The sequence below is a fragment of the Salvelinus alpinus genome, chromosome 25, assembly GCF_045679555.1.
Source record: "Salvelinus alpinus chromosome 25, SLU_Salpinus.1, whole genome shotgun sequence".
Lineage (NCBI taxonomy): Eukaryota > Metazoa > Chordata > Actinopteri > Salmoniformes > Salmonidae > Salvelinus > Salvelinus alpinus.
This window is the reverse complement of record NC_092110.1, coordinates 6581239-6596598: the sequence shown is the minus strand read 5'-3', so window position 1 is coordinate 6596598 and position 15360 is coordinate 6581239. Positions and strand designations below refer to the sequence as shown.

Here is a 15360-nt window from a genome sequence, read left to right as displayed (position 1 = left end):
AGTGACCTTGTCCTATGTGTACAGTGAGGGAAAAAAGTATTTGATCCCCTGCTGATTTTGTACGTTTGCCCACTGACAAAGAAATTATCAGTCTATAATTTTAATGGTAGGTTTATTTGAACAGTGAGAGACAGAATAACAACAAAAATATCCAGAAAAATGCATGTCAAAAATGTTATAAATTGATTTGCATTTTAATGAGGGAAATAAGTATTTGACCCCCTCTCAATCAAAAAGATTTCTGGCTCCCAGGTGTCTTTCATACAGGTAACGAACGGAGATTAGGAGCACACTCTTAAAGGGAGTGCTCCTAATCTCAGTTTCTTACCTGTATAAAAGATACCTGTCCACAGAAGCAATCAATCAATCAGATTCCAAACTCTCCACCATGGCCAAGACCAAAGAGCTCTCCAAGGATGTCAGGGACAAGATTGTAGACCTACACAAGGCTGGAATGGGCTACAAGACCATCGCCAAGCAGCTTGGTGAGAAGGTGACAACAGTTTCTGTGATTATTCGCAAATGGAAGAAACACAAAAGAACTGTCAATCTCCCTCAGCCTGGGGCTCCATGCAAGATCTCACCTCGTGGAGTTGCAATGATCATGAGAACGGTGAGGAATCAGCCCAGAACTACACAGGAGGATCTTGTCAATGATCTCAAGGCAGCTGGGACCATAGTCATCAAGAAAACAATTGGTAACACACTATGCCGTGAAGGACTGAAATCCTGCAGCGCCCGCAAGGTCCCCCTGCTCAAGAAAGCACATATACATGCCCGTCTGAAGTTTGCCAATGAACATCTGAATGATTCAGAGGACAACTGGGTGAACGTGTTGTGGTCAGATGAGACCAAAATGGAGTTCTTTGGCATCAACCCAACTTGCCGTGTTTGGAGGAGGAGGAATGCTGCCTAGGACCCCAAGAAACCATCCCCACCGTCAAACATGGAGGTGGAAACATTATGCTTTGGGGGTGTTTTTCTGCTAAAGGGACAGGACAACTTCACCGCATCAAAGGGATGATGGACGGGGCCATGTACCGTCAAATCTTGGGTGAAAACCTCCTTCCCTCAGCCAGGGTATTGAAAATGGGTCGTGGATGGGTATTCCAGCATGACAATGACCCAAAACACACGGCCAAGGCAACAAAGGAGTGGCTCAAGAAGAAGCACATTAAGGTCCTGGAGTGGCCTAGCCAGTCTCCAGACCTTAATCCCATAGAAAATCTGTGGAGGGAGCTGAAGGTTCGAGTTGCCAAACGTCAGCCTCGAAACCTTAATGACTTGAAGAAGATCTGCAAAGAGGAGTGGGACAAAATCCCTCCTGAGATGTGTGCAAACCTGGTGGCCAACTACAAGAAACGTCTGACCTCTGTGATTGCCACAAGGGTTTTGCCACCAAGTAGTAAGTCATGTTTTGCAGAGGGGTCAAATACTTATTTCCCTCATTAAAATGCAAATCAATTCATAACATTTTTGACATGCGTTTTTCTGGATTTTTTTGTTGATATTCTGTCTCTCACTGTTCAAATAAACCTACCATTAAAATTATAGACTGATCATTTCTTTGTCAGTGGGCAAACGTACAAAATCAGCAGGGGATCAAATACTTTTTTCCCTCACTGTATGTGTGAAATGTCACGTCACTCTGATGTTGTTTGGATCACCTGGTATACACACACACACACGCACGCACGCACACACACACACACGCATGCAGGAGGCGCGCACACACACACATACACAGATCTGTCCTTGTTGTGTCCATACACACTGGCTTACCTTATCCTGCTTCTGCATTGTTGCCTCTCTGAGATCTTCTTGATCCAGTTGGCTTTTCATGTGTGAGTCTGGACTGCTGTGTGCGTGTGTCTCTGTATGTGTCTCTGTCTGGCTATGTGTGTGCGAGCCTGTGTGTGTCTCTGGTTCTGGTTCTGAGGACGGTGCTGGTTGTAGCGCTGCAACACTGAAGGTTGAGGGCCAGGTCTCTACTGACTTGCTGAAGGAAGAGGACCACGGCGATGTCTCCACGTCCTTCTCTGGTTCCTCTACAGGACCACAGTCATCTGTATCCGGGTAGAACAGGTCCATGGGCTCCAGAGTCTCACTCAATGTCATTGTCTGATCAAGGGCCCCACTCATGTCAGCTTGGAACAAGTCCATTGGTTCACTTTCAGGCTTCTCCATTGCACTGCTCCTCTCACTGTCTGAATAGGCCACATTGACACTCTTGGTTTGACTCTTTTCTGTGTCTGCCATTTTGTCCCCTGTCTCTTCAACAGTAGAGGCCTCTGTCTCACTATGACTGCCCTCAGTATGATCCTCTGCATCCTTTTCTATGTCTCTCTCTTGACCAGGCGGTAGGGATAAAGACTGGTTCTTGGTGTGTGTGTCTGAGGGAGGAGAGCGAGGAACCGGCCCAGTGAGGACCAGTCCAGGGAAGGCCTCAGTGACATGGGAGATGGGGACATCATAGTGGGGGTAGTACACCATGTCCAAGGGGATAATGGACACTGGCGTGCCCTGATGGGGGACCTCCACTACTGTCTCTCTGTTGTCTGTGGCCCCAGACCCAGTAGCATCCACCCTGTCATGGCCATTTTCTGCCCCTCTCTTCTTCTCAGGAACTACAACATTCACTTTAGCATCTCCACCACAAGGGGCTGTCTCACGCTTTTCAACCAAGCCACCTTCAGGGGGCCCACGCAGGTCTGGGTCTTCATCCCCAACCTCTGCCTCTCTCTCTGGGCTCTGGGTCCTATCCTCTCTGTCCTCTGCTGGGAGTGTGGAGCTCTGCCGATTGTCTGTGCAAGACAGAGATTCAGGGTCCTTTTTCCCAGTATGGCTCTCCTCTTCTGGTTCTGAGGATCCCCCCTGGATGGTCTGACTCTGGTCCATCTCCATATACAGTTGTGACTGCTCTGTGACCTCATCCGCCTGCGTCGTAGTGTTCTCCTGCGACTCTATATGGCCGTTCAGAACGTCCTTCATCTTCTTTTGTGTTTCTGACTCTTCTGTGACCTGCTTGTGCCTTTCCTCTGACTCCTCCTGGGACCGCTCCCCATTTCTGTCCCTCTCTGACAGTGACGTAGTCGGTCTGTGTTCCGTCACCCCTCTGTCAGTCACATCACTTTGACCCTCTGCTTTATCAGAACGTTCCGTAGCGAACCCTTCCTCTGGGTTTCCAGCCTTCCTGGAATCTGTAGATGGTTCCACTGTTTCCTTCTTGGCACATTCTGATGCTCTGTCTGTCCTCTCCAGGACACCGTCCTGCTGATTTGGCTTTTCATGCAGGTCAGGGGTCTCCTGCTGTGAACGGCTGATATCCTTGTGTTGAGGAGAATACACAGCTCCACCTATCTCACCCACACACACACTCTCACCCACACACACACTCTCACCCTCACACACACTCTCCCTGTTCTGGTCAGAGGCAGTATGCTGAGGCTTGTCAGAGAACTCTAAAGATGGCCGCCCCTGCTCCTTGTTGACGCCATTACTCTGACGTGTAGTTGTGTCTATTCCTTCTGAGTCACTTTCTATTCTCTCTGTTATGTTCTTTCCTTCTCTTTGATCAGGCTCCTCCTTGGCTGCCTTGTCCTCACCCAGTTCCAGAATGTAAGTATACGCCTCCTCCTCGTCTTCCTTCTCTTTCTTCTTCCGTCCCTCTCCATCCTCTTCTAGTTGTGTATTATCCCTGTACTGTGTGCTCTCCACTGAGCTAAAAGAGTAGTTCCCCTCGTCAATTAACAGCTCCGGCATCACTTCCTGTTCCTCGTCCTGAGGCTTTCCTGCCTTTGGCCCCATAACCGACGGCAACGGATCCTCCAGATCAGGTGTGACCCCATGGCGTGTGGAGGGAGGGATGTCCCAGGATACCCCGCTGTCACATAGCGACCCATCGCTACGGCTCCCCACAGACCTATCTGGCGTCACTGCCTCGCTCGGCAGGCGCTCCCAACAGGAGTCTGGCGAACCGATCACAGAGTCACTGATCAGGGAGTCACAGGACACAGACCCGATGACCGAGTTGACAAACGAGGGCTGCGGAGAGCTGGAGGTGGAGACGGTGAAGACAGGGCTGGGGGTGGTCCCTACCGACGAGCCTTCGTTGACCGGGGAGCGCTCCACCACGGGCGGTGATGTGGGGGACTTGAGCTCCTCGGAGACAGAGGAGATTAAGATTTTGGGCGGGTGCTGGACTAAGTCTCTCCGGACCACAAAGGGCCTCTCTCGGTCCCGACTCCGGTGAACGCCATTCCTCAGGTCGTGGGAGGAGTCGTTGACACGACAGCTGAGTCTACCTGACGACACACTCCTCTGTATCACATCAGATACATTCTCCTGGGGCTGAGAGAGAGAAAGAGAGTTATCTGTGGTTTGTGTATCTATTGCAGGGGTGTCAAATATCTAGCCCACGAGCCGAAAAAAAAAAAAAGTACGATCTTAATCAACATTGAAATGACTAAAAACCAAATCAAAGCTGTGTAGAAATCATAATAGACCGACACTTTTAGTCTCTACACTCTGTCCAGCTTGCTAATAGCCATTGAAACGAAAGCTAATCAGGGGAACGAAAAGCGAAGGATAAAGCGAAGGATAAAGGAACATTTTTGGGAAACATAATACATTTTAAGTGCGTCCCTCCAGACCTCGGTGAAGACCGAATGGGGCCCGCGGGGTAACATTTGTTTGACACCCCTGATCTAGTGGTTTGTATAAACTACTGTATATATCATATATTGATCATGAGATGAATATTATGCAGACACTGAATGTGTTCCAAATGGCACCGCATTCCCTATATAATGCACTAGTTTTGACCTGAGCCCTTGGGATGCAGTCTCTCTCACCTCTTCCATCCCAGGGAAGTGCTCCAGGAACTGGGACACGTAGGTCATGATGGACTGCTCATCTGGAGGGTTAATGGTCACGTCTGTGGAGATGGAAATGTGGGAATGATAACAGAGGGACTTAAGATCGACTAGTGGTAAATCTTCTAAAACACTCTGATTGTACAGCATAATTGTAGCCCAGTCCCAGATCTCTTTATGCTGTCTTGTCAACGGCTATGGCCGTTGTCATGTCAACTATTTTGGCAAGACAACGGCCATAGGAGTTAGCTATACAGCCCTAACAGATCTGGGATCAGGCTAGCATAATTGCCCCTTGTGGCAATGAATAAAGTCTCAATTAATTGAATTGGTTTGAATTTAACTGAATTTAATTGAATAATTTACCCTCTGGTTCCAGTAGTCTGGGTATGCCCAGGCTGTAGTGGGCTGTCCTGAAGGCATCCTCTAGGTTCTCCCTGGCTGTCCTCAGCAGAGCTCTCCTCATGTCCACCAGGCTGGGGTCAATAGACTTAATGACGGCCAGGAAGGCCAGCCCACTGGTCCAGCTCTTCCCAAAGTCCTGCACCGCCACACCATACCTGACAAGACAAGACTCGGCAAGTCAGCAACATCTGACACTAACACTTGAACATGATTGCAGTCAAACCTTCAAACTTGTGTGTATGTATTACCGAATTTTCACAGGTTCATCAAATACCATATCCTATTTGTGAGTTTGTCTCTTATGAATTTGACATATGATTGCTGTCCAATCACAACTCACTTCCTGGTGCGTCTCTGGACCCACTGCAGGAGCGTCTTGATGGCTTTCCCATGATCCCTCATGGCGATGGAGCGTGGCCTCTCATCGGAGGGCGTGCTGGAGTGGGAGGTGTCAGAGTCGGAGCTGGTGGGGAGCGAGGAGAGGCTGGAGGACGAGGGGAACTGGCTCTTAATGTTCCCTGTCAGCTCCTTGATCTGAGAGAAGGAGGAAGACTAGGCACTTATTTCATTACTTAATATCTGAGAGAGAGAGAGAGGGGAGAGAGAGAGAAAGAGGGGAGAGAGAAGAAAGAGACGGTATAGAGAGAGAGAGATTTTACCTGGAAAAACAGGATAATATTCCAGATGAGTCCGAGAACGATGGAAGAGTTGCCATCGGCGACATCTGCAGCGTCAATACTGACCAGCTTCACCTGTGCAGGTAAACACACCCAGGTAAACAATCCAACCAATCAACAGGATATTTAGACAGTGGTGTGCTGGTGCTCCTCCCAATATGGAAAAAATTGCTTCAGCTATAAATACCATTGAAGGGAATAAAGCTGAACCTTCTTCTACAATTTCAGGACGTTTATTAGACACTTCCCTAAATAGGTGATTCATTGGTGATTGGCTGTGATACTCACATTTCTTTCCTCTAGGAAGGTGAGGACCTTTGCGATGTTGTTCAGTCTGAAGATACGATGTGAGGACTGTTTCCATCCATGAAGCTGGAGGAGGACACCGACCATACAACAAACAGCTGGGTGAATTGTTAGCCACCGAAATCGAACTCAAGCACAATCTTTAACACACAACTTCTCCATATCTAGCATAGCCATGGGCTGCCTCCCAAATGGCACCCTATCCCTTACATTGTGCACTACTTTTGACCAGGGCCTATAGGGAATAGGGTGTAATTTGTGACGCAGGCGAATGAATCAACAAAGCATCACTAACATCTGAATACTGTGTGGATGGTGGGATATTGTTGGTGGAAATCTCACCAGCTTGCATCCGGACAGTTCCTCCAGCAAGGCCATGAGTATTCTTCCATCCTGGATATCTCTGAACAGGTCGTTTACCTCCATCGGGGGAGTGCACTGAAGACAGGAGGAGAGGAGAGTTAATCTTTCAACAGACCTGATGATGTTAAAAAAACATTTCAGCTTGATGATGCTATTGCGCTGCAACAGCTAAAAGTGGGTGTGTCTGATGTCTGACTTAAGTGCACATGTAGCATAAGTAGTGGAGTATAACGACCATTGACATGTCTCTGGTGTTGGTTTTATGCTGGCTGGTAGGACTGCCAATAACTGTCAAAGATGGATCTTATCAGTATAATGAGCAGTCCGTCAAAACAGCTATTGCGTAATAGCTATGACATCAAACCGAACCATGCATGAACCAATCCCTCTACATCTGAACGCTTACTTGAGAGAGGGAGTGAGCAAAACGTTCCATCGAAACCCAGCGGACAAACGTATGATTGTCGATTAGTGGGTCAGAGATTTGATGTAACGCCAGACAGTGGGTCAGAGAAGAGAGGTTCATTGTGTGAGAGAAACAAAGACTTAATCACTATTTGGACTCTCTCTCTCTCAGTCAGCCTTATGGCTCTGCTCTGTTATCATCTCATCTCTCTGTCGCCTGAAACCTTAGAAGCACAAAACAGCCTTGCCAATGCAAACAATGGTGTAAGGCTAGAGTAGGGAAACTCACTGAATGACTAATGGCAGAGTAGTGTGTGTGTGTGTGTGTGTGTGTGTGTGTGTGTGTGTGTGTGTGTGTGTGTGTGTGTGTGTGTGTGTGTGTGTGTGTGTGTGTGTGTGTGTGTGTGTGTGTGTGTGTGTGTGTGTGTGTGTGTGTGTGTGAGCAAGAGAGAGAGAGAGAGAGCGGAGGGGGTGGGGGTGAAGGAAGGGAAAGATAACAAAATATGTAAACAATTTGTGAGCACAAGTGTATGTGTGCTTGAGAGTGGAGGGAACACAGAACGGCTGAGGGTACGTGTAGGTTAGCAGACAAAGAGAAGGTATGTGCGGGCCTTTTCACCATAGTTCCTTGGTAATTTGTTCAGGAATGCTATTCAAGTAAATAAAGCAGTTCTTCAAATTACACAACGTAATCTGAGAAGAAAGGAGGGGGGAAAAGTACAAAAAAGGCCTATGGCGATTATTCCATGCCAGCATGTCACGAAAATATTTTTGCATCTCAGATTGTTCTGGCAATTCTCACATAAAAACTTAATTGGGAGGAAGCATGTTTGATATGCCAATTACTTTTGTAACAAACCATTTTTTAACACGATAAAAGGCGCCATGTTAGGCACTCTTCAGACCTATACATGCCCCCTATAAGACCCAATAACCAGGGAACCGTACATGATACAGGCAACACCTTGGTGTCATTATACTCCTAATACTGTGCTCTAAAATATGGAGTATCGCTACATTCTGAAATACAATTTAACACGTTAATTTATTCAACATTGAAACTATTAATATTATTATCTCAAAAGTACCCTTTTTGATTTTGTTCATTTTTAAACATATTCTTTTAAACAATATACTCTACACGTACGTCAAATTTACAGAGTGGGCTCTCTCCTACTTTTAAAGTTATGAGCAATTTTTTGAGCGCCACCAAAACAGTGAATGGGAAAATGGATTTAAAGGGAACTCCCTCTGTTGTGATTTGCTGAATGTGCAATCCTGCAGGAGGGCTGTGATTGGTTAATGATCTATAATGTCAATTTGTATGTATAAAATGGATAATTTCTTCAAAGTACCAGAGAACCCACTCTGGAAATCTGATGTGTTTAAAGACTATATTGTTCCAAATAATATGTCAAAAATAAGCAATCAAATCTAAAGGGGTACTTTTGCGATATTAATAATACTATGCTTTGTGTTGAATACATTTATTAGAAATGTTTTATGTCAGAATATAGACATACTCCATATTTAAGAGCACACTGTAAGGACTATAAAGCAGTCCAGATTCTGCGATCACATGCAAAATCTAAAATTACTTACCTGCATATTATGCGAGGGCTTGCAAATTTGACCAATCACCACACTATAAAACAGTCAAATCATCGCAATATTATCACACAAAACTGACCCATCCCCGCAGTATAAAAAGAGGGCTCGCAATTTCAACCAATCACCACACATTTACCGCATAATATTGGGCTCCCAAGTGGCGCAGCGGTCTAAGGCACTGTATCTCAGTGAAAGAGATGTCACTACAGTTCCTGGTTTGAATCCAGGCTGTATCACATCCGGCTGTGATTGGGAGTCCCATAGGGCGGCGCACAATTGGTCCAGTGTCGTCCAGGTTTGACTGGGGTAGGCCGTCATTGTAAATAAGAATTTGTTCTTAACTGACTTGCGTAGTTACATTTTTTAAAGTAATATCGTCAAGCCAAATCAAGCCAAATGTCAACAAACCTTTTCCCTCGTCAGTGCAGTTTCACGACAAATTGGACAAAATCATTGCATGTTGCCATGCAAAATGTCAGAATTGCCTCTGCGAAATCCTGGAGGGACTGATAATGACACCAAGATGTTGTCTGTACCATGTACGGTTCACGGATCATAGGGTCTTACAGGAGGCATGTATAGGTCTAAAAAGGGCCTATAGAAATTGCCACTTTCATCACAATTTTCACAAAAATACAAATGTAATAAAAATGTTAAACGTCCTTCCTCCCAATGAAGATTTTAATGTGAATTGTCAGAACAATCTGTGATACCAGAACTAGTTTTGGGCCATGCTGGCGTGGAATCGCCCTATTACATATAATCTAGCACTATTTGCATATACATTCTGCCCCACTATTCCCTATATAGTGCACTACTTTTGACCAAAGCCCTTTAGGCACTATATAAGAAAAAGGGTGACATTTGAGATGCAGTCCCACAGTACCACCTGTACAGCATTAAGTGGAGGTAAATCTACTCTGGGGCAGACAGATAGCATCTACACATTCTATCAGATTAGCATTTACCGACAAATGAATTTTTTACACTGTCTCTCTCTGCATTAGCAGTTCCTCTGGCTCCATTTATCATTTATAGGGTAAAGGGAGAAGCTACAACTCGGTTTGTGTGAGGGATAGACTCAAAGTGTTGTCAGAAAAAGGGCAGTAAAATTGAAATGAGAACGCATCGGAAACGTAAAATAACCCAGGTTTAGGAATAAGTCTATACATACTCCAGTTTGTGGTGTTGGGTAAAGATACGCTTATTTTGAGGGATGGATTTTTTGGGGGAACCGTAGCAGGGTTAGGGTCAATTCCATTTCAATTCAGTCAATTCAGGAAGTAAACAAAAAATACAAAAAAAAATCTCATAGAGCTCTGAGGAAAATTGGAATTTCATTTTCAATTGAAATGGAATTGACCCAAACCCTGATCTGTAGACTGACTTACCTTCTCTAAATGCAGATTCATCCATCGTGTGAACGTCCTCTTCTGAACGACCTCTCTTTCAACTGCAAGAGAAAAGCAACATAGAGGATGTGAATATGGTGGCTGTGAATAAAAGATGGGAATACAGAGAAGAGACCAGCAGCATCAATACTGACTCATGTAAGACAACAGCCTCATCTACTACCAGGTAGCATCCCAAATAGCCCCGTTCCCTATATAGTGCGCTACTTTTGACCAGGGTCCATAGGGCTTTGGTCAAAAGTAGTGTACTACATAGGGAATAGGTTGCCCATTGTGACACAGCCCAGTCGTTAATCAGCAAGACCTCTACCCTGCAGCCATGATCTGTCAACACGCCATAGCAACAAGGGGGTGCACTTAGCGTACAAACACACACATGCAACCCTCGCATGTGAACCTTTGCATGAACATACAACATCACACATCTACATGCTCACATGCATACACCACACACACACACACACCAATTTATATCCAATCATATATTGTATTGATTTCCATACACAATACGGTGAAGCTATTTGGTGCATCATGGTCATATCTTGCATGCTCACTCCTTGGCTATTATTAAAAACCTCTTAACCTGTGTGTCGTTGTGCATTAGATGTCTCACTGGAGTCCCATCCAACAACCTCGTGAATATCTTTCCTCATTTCCTAGCCAGAGGAGTGTCATTCTACGCCTGTTTCTCTTAGTGGATCGAAACTTTGGTCCTAGGATGTAAATACGCAGACTTAACACCCAGAGTTGTCTGTATTGCGAAACTGCCGGTCATTATGTGTCTACCTGTCCATTAAAAGACCAGGCTCATCAGTAGGTACGAGTACTCTGGTGGAACATACAGAGAATCCCCACTCAGCCCCTCTCCATTCCCATGGACGTCCCCACTCAGCCCCTCTCCATTCCCATGGACGTTAGAGCACTGAATGGGCGCTCTATAGGCAGGGTCACCCACAATACTACTCCTATCCACCCGCGTGTGTCTGGGAACCACAGTGAGTCTATACAGTTTATGCTCATCAAGTCTCCTCAGGTTTCCATGGTATTGGGGTTTTCTTGGCTCCAGTGCCACAACTCCTTATCAACTGGACTGCTGGTACTATCATGGGCTGGAGCCCGTTCTGCTATGCCCATTGCGTGAAGTCGGCACAGCCTGCCCTGGGACGTCTTCCTGTGGGCTCGGAAGAAGCTTCGGACCTCTCCGCCGTTTCCGCGGAGTACCAGGACTTCCAGGAGGATTTCAGCAAGGCCCGGGCCACTTCGCTTCCTCTGCATCGACCCTATGACTGCGGGATCGACCTTCTCCTGGGCACTACACCACCCTGGGGACGCCTGTATTCACTGTCAGGTCTGGAGACCAAGGCTATGGAGACATACATCGACGACTCCCTGGCTGCAGGGGGTATCCGTTGTTCTGCCTCCCCGCCGGAGAAGGGTTCTTCTTTGTGGAGAAGAAGGACAAAACCATGAATACCTGGTGATGCCATTCGGTCTGATCAATGCTCCTGCTGTGTTCCAGGTCCTAGTTAATGACATTATCCGCGACATGTTGAACCAGGTCGTGTTCGTCTACCTTGACGACATCCTCGTCTTTTCCCGCTTGGCTCAAGAACACGTTCTCCACGTCCGACAGGTCCTCCAGTATCTCCTGGAGAACCAGCTTTTTGTCAAACCCAAAAAATGTGAATTCCATCGCTCCACCATCTCCTTCCTTGGATACATCATAGCTGCTGGGAATGTGCAGATGGATCCTGGAAAGGTGAGAGCGGTGGTGGATTGGCCCCAACCCACGTCCAGAGTGCAGCTGCAACGCTTCTTAGGGTTTGCCAATTTCTATCGCTGTTTTATCCGGGGTTACAGCACCCTGGCTTTCCCCCTGTCAGTACTCACCTCCCCAGCTGCTGACCGGGCGTTCCTGGACCTTAAGCACCGCTTCACCACAGCTCCCATATTGATCCATCCCGTCAGTTCGTGGTGGAGGTAAACGCGTTGGATGTCGGAATGGGAACCATCCTGTCCGAGCGTTCTGCCCTGGACCTTAAGCTGCATCCCTGCGCCTTCTTCTCCCATCGTCTTAACGCCACGGAGAGGAATCATGATGTGGGGAATCGAGAACTACTCGCAGTGAAGATGGCATTGGAGGAGTGGAGACACTGGTTAGAGGGGGAGGAACTTCCATATATAATGTGGACGGACCACAAGAACCTGGAATATCTCCGCACCGCCAAGCGTCTCAACTCCAGGCAAGCTCAATGGGCCCTGTTGTTCACCCGGTTTAACTTCACCATCTCCTACCGCCCAGGATCTAAGAATGTTAAGCCAGACGCGCTTTCACGCTGCTATAGCCCCGCATCTACACCCTCGGACCCCGAGACCATCCTTCCTACGTCGTGCCTGGTGGCTACCATCGTCTGGAGAATAGAACCATTCCGCATTCCCAGCCGGACCCTGGAGGGGTTCTGGCTAACCGGATGTTTGTCCCAGACACTGCCTGTACTGTCTGTACTCAGAACAAGACTCCTCGGCAAGCTCCGTCTTGCCTCCTTCAACCTCTTCCTGTCCCTCACCTGCTCTGGTCACATATATCCCTGGACTTAGTCACTGGTCTCCCTTCATCTGATGGCAACACCACTATCCTCACAGTGATGGACAGGTTTTCCAAAACTGCCCATTTCATTCCCCTCCCCAAGCTACCTTCTGCCAAGGAGCCGGCCCAGCTCTTGGTGCAGCACGTCTTACGGATCCATGGACATCCGGTGGACATGGTCTTTGACCGGGGTCCTCAGTTTTCGTCCCGGTTCTGGAAGGCGTTCTGCACACTCATTGGGTCGTCGGCCAGTCTGTCCTCCAGGTTTCATCCTCAATCCACCGGCCAGTCGGAGCGTGCCAATCAGGACCTGGAGACGACTCTTTGGTGCCTCGTCTCGGCCAACCCCACCACCTGGAGCCAGCAATTTGTGTGGGTGGATTATGCCCGGAACACCCTTCCCTGCTCGACCACTGGGCTCTCAACTCACGGAGCACTCGAAGGGCATCAGCCCCCACTCTACCCGGAGATAGAGGAAAAGGTCTACATACCCTCGACCCAGATGTTCGTCTGCCGCTGTCGGCGTACCTGGAAGAGAGCTTGGTCCGCTCTTCTCCAAACCACCTCCAGGTATCGTTGACAGGCGGACCGCCATCGGACGCCGGCTCCCCGCTATTGTCTTGGGCAGAGGGTATGGCTGTCAACTCGGGATCTGCCCCTCTGGGTAGAGTCCCACAAACTTTCCCCTCGTTTTATCGGACCTTTCCCCATCTCCAAGATCCTTAGTCCCTCTGGTGTTTGTCTTCTGTTGCCCCACACCCTCCGTATACATCCCACGTTTTATGTATCAAGGATTAAACCTCTGTCTCACAGCCCTCTGTCTCCACTTTCCAGGCCCACCCCTTCCCCCCGTCTCATCGATGGCCATCCGGCATACACAGTGAGCCGTCTCCTGAGTGTTCGACCTCGGAGCAGGGGATTCCATGTTTGATTGGGAGGGTTATGGTCCAGAGGAATGCTCGGTCCCCGCTAGGAACATCCTGGACCCAGCCCTCATAGCTGAATTCCACCGCCGGCACCCCGGTCAACCAGGTACGTGCACCCCGGTCAACACTGGTCGAACTGTCTGCATCTGGGTCTTATCCTGAGGTCTGATAGATATAGGGAAAAGACAGACAGCCATACTGTGAGTAGAAATTAAACAAAATGAGAGACAATCAATAATGTCCCAACCTGATCCCAGATCTGTTTGTGCTCTTGCCTACTCCATTATCAAACCAAACATGACAATTACATAAGGAGTTGGCAAGAGAGCAGAAACAGACTGGCAACCAGGCTTATAAAATGCCCTATTAAGAAAGAAATTGCCAGCAGCAATGAAATCGTCATCCTTATTCATTCTCGAAATACCATTCGTGTTCATGACAACCTCATTTGCCATGAACAGCCACCAGGCAATTCTCAGTATGGGGTCATCTCTTCATTCCTCTGGTGTGTGTTTGTTCTAAAATGAGGCATTTACTCACAGATGTAGGAGTTCCTTCACCCCATTCAGCAAAACACAAACAGCTGACTCCGCCTGAGACACAGAAGTACTGCTAGTCCTCATATCTAAACAAAGTGTCATCTGAGTTTGGACACTGTTCTTTGCCTCTCTCTCTCTCTCTCTCTCTCGCTCTCTCTCTCTCTCTCACACTCACTCACTCACTTACTCACTCACAGCTGAGTGCTCAAACCTGTCACCCAGCTCCTGGCCCAGACCAGAGCAGCTAGGCTCTTTGTGTCTTTATGGTTGCTGGCTGGTTGCTAGCGCTGGGAAATGGCCCCCTCATTATAGCGACATGCCCTATACACACACAGACGGGCACAACAACAGACACACAGCCACACCTACACATATACTTAGACACACACAGAGACACTCCACACACACTATCAGGCAGAGACATGCAGACACAGAAAAAAAGTGAAAAACACACAGAGAAGTAAAAGCAGGCTCTTGCTCTTGCTCTGAGAAAGAGCTTCAGCCAGGAGAGAAACCCAAGAGATGAACAATGTACTCTCCATGTATTTCTGTTTGTAGTATCACACTACGCTTATAAGACAATAGACAATCATCATAAACTAATGTTTACATTCTATGAGACTGTTCTATTCTATTGTATCCTCTTTGTTCATAGTCTATGAAAATGTTGAGATGCCTCATAAGTCCTCAACTGGCAGCTTCATTAAATATTACTCGCAAAACACCCGTCTCAACGTCAACAGTGAATAGGCGACTCCGGGATGCTGGCCTTCTAGGCAGAGTTGCAAAGAAAAAAACTTATCTCAGACTGGCCAATAAAAAGAAAAGATTAAAAGGGGCAAAAGAACACAGACACTGGACAGAGGAATTCTGCCTAGAAGGCCAGCATCCCGGAGTCACCTCTTCACTGTTGACGTTGAGACTGGTGTTTTGCGGGTACTATTTAATGAAGATGCCAGTTGAGGACTTGTGATGCATCTGTTTCTCAAACTACACACTCTAATGTACTTGTCCTCTTGCTCAGTTGTGCACCGGGGCCTCCCCACTCCTCTTTCTATTCTGGTTAGAGCCAGTTTGAATTGTTCTGTAAAGGGAGTAGTACACAGCGTTGTACGAGATCTTCAGTTCCTTGGCAATTTCTCGCATGGAATAGCCTTCATTTCTCAGAACAAGAATAGACTGATGAGTTTCGGAAGAAAGTTATTTGTTTCGGGCCATTTTGAGCCTGTAATCGAACCCACAAATGCTGATGCTC

General features: G+C 47.3%; 1 protein-coding gene across 1 annotated transcript in view; it reads right to left on the bottom strand.

Moving 5' to 3' along the window:
- Nucleotides 1-15360, bottom strand: part of LOC139553263 (calmin-like) — a 48143-nt gene that overhangs the window by 8639 nt on the left and 24144 nt on the right. The window contains exons 2-9 of the mRNA XM_071365401.1: nt 10033-10094; nt 6605-6700; nt 6245-6328; nt 5939-6031; nt 5620-5813; nt 5241-5434; nt 4854-4936; nt 1783-4350 (exon numbers count right to left, since the gene is read on the bottom strand). Of these exons, the coding sequence (XP_071221502.1) occupies nt 1783-4350; nt 4854-4936; nt 5241-5434; nt 5620-5813; nt 5939-6031; nt 6245-6328; nt 6605-6700; nt 10033-10094 (3374 nt within the window). The remainder of the gene's footprint in view (nt 1-1782; nt 4351-4853; nt 4937-5240; nt 5435-5619; nt 5814-5938; nt 6032-6244; nt 6329-6604; nt 6701-10032; nt 10095-15360) is intronic.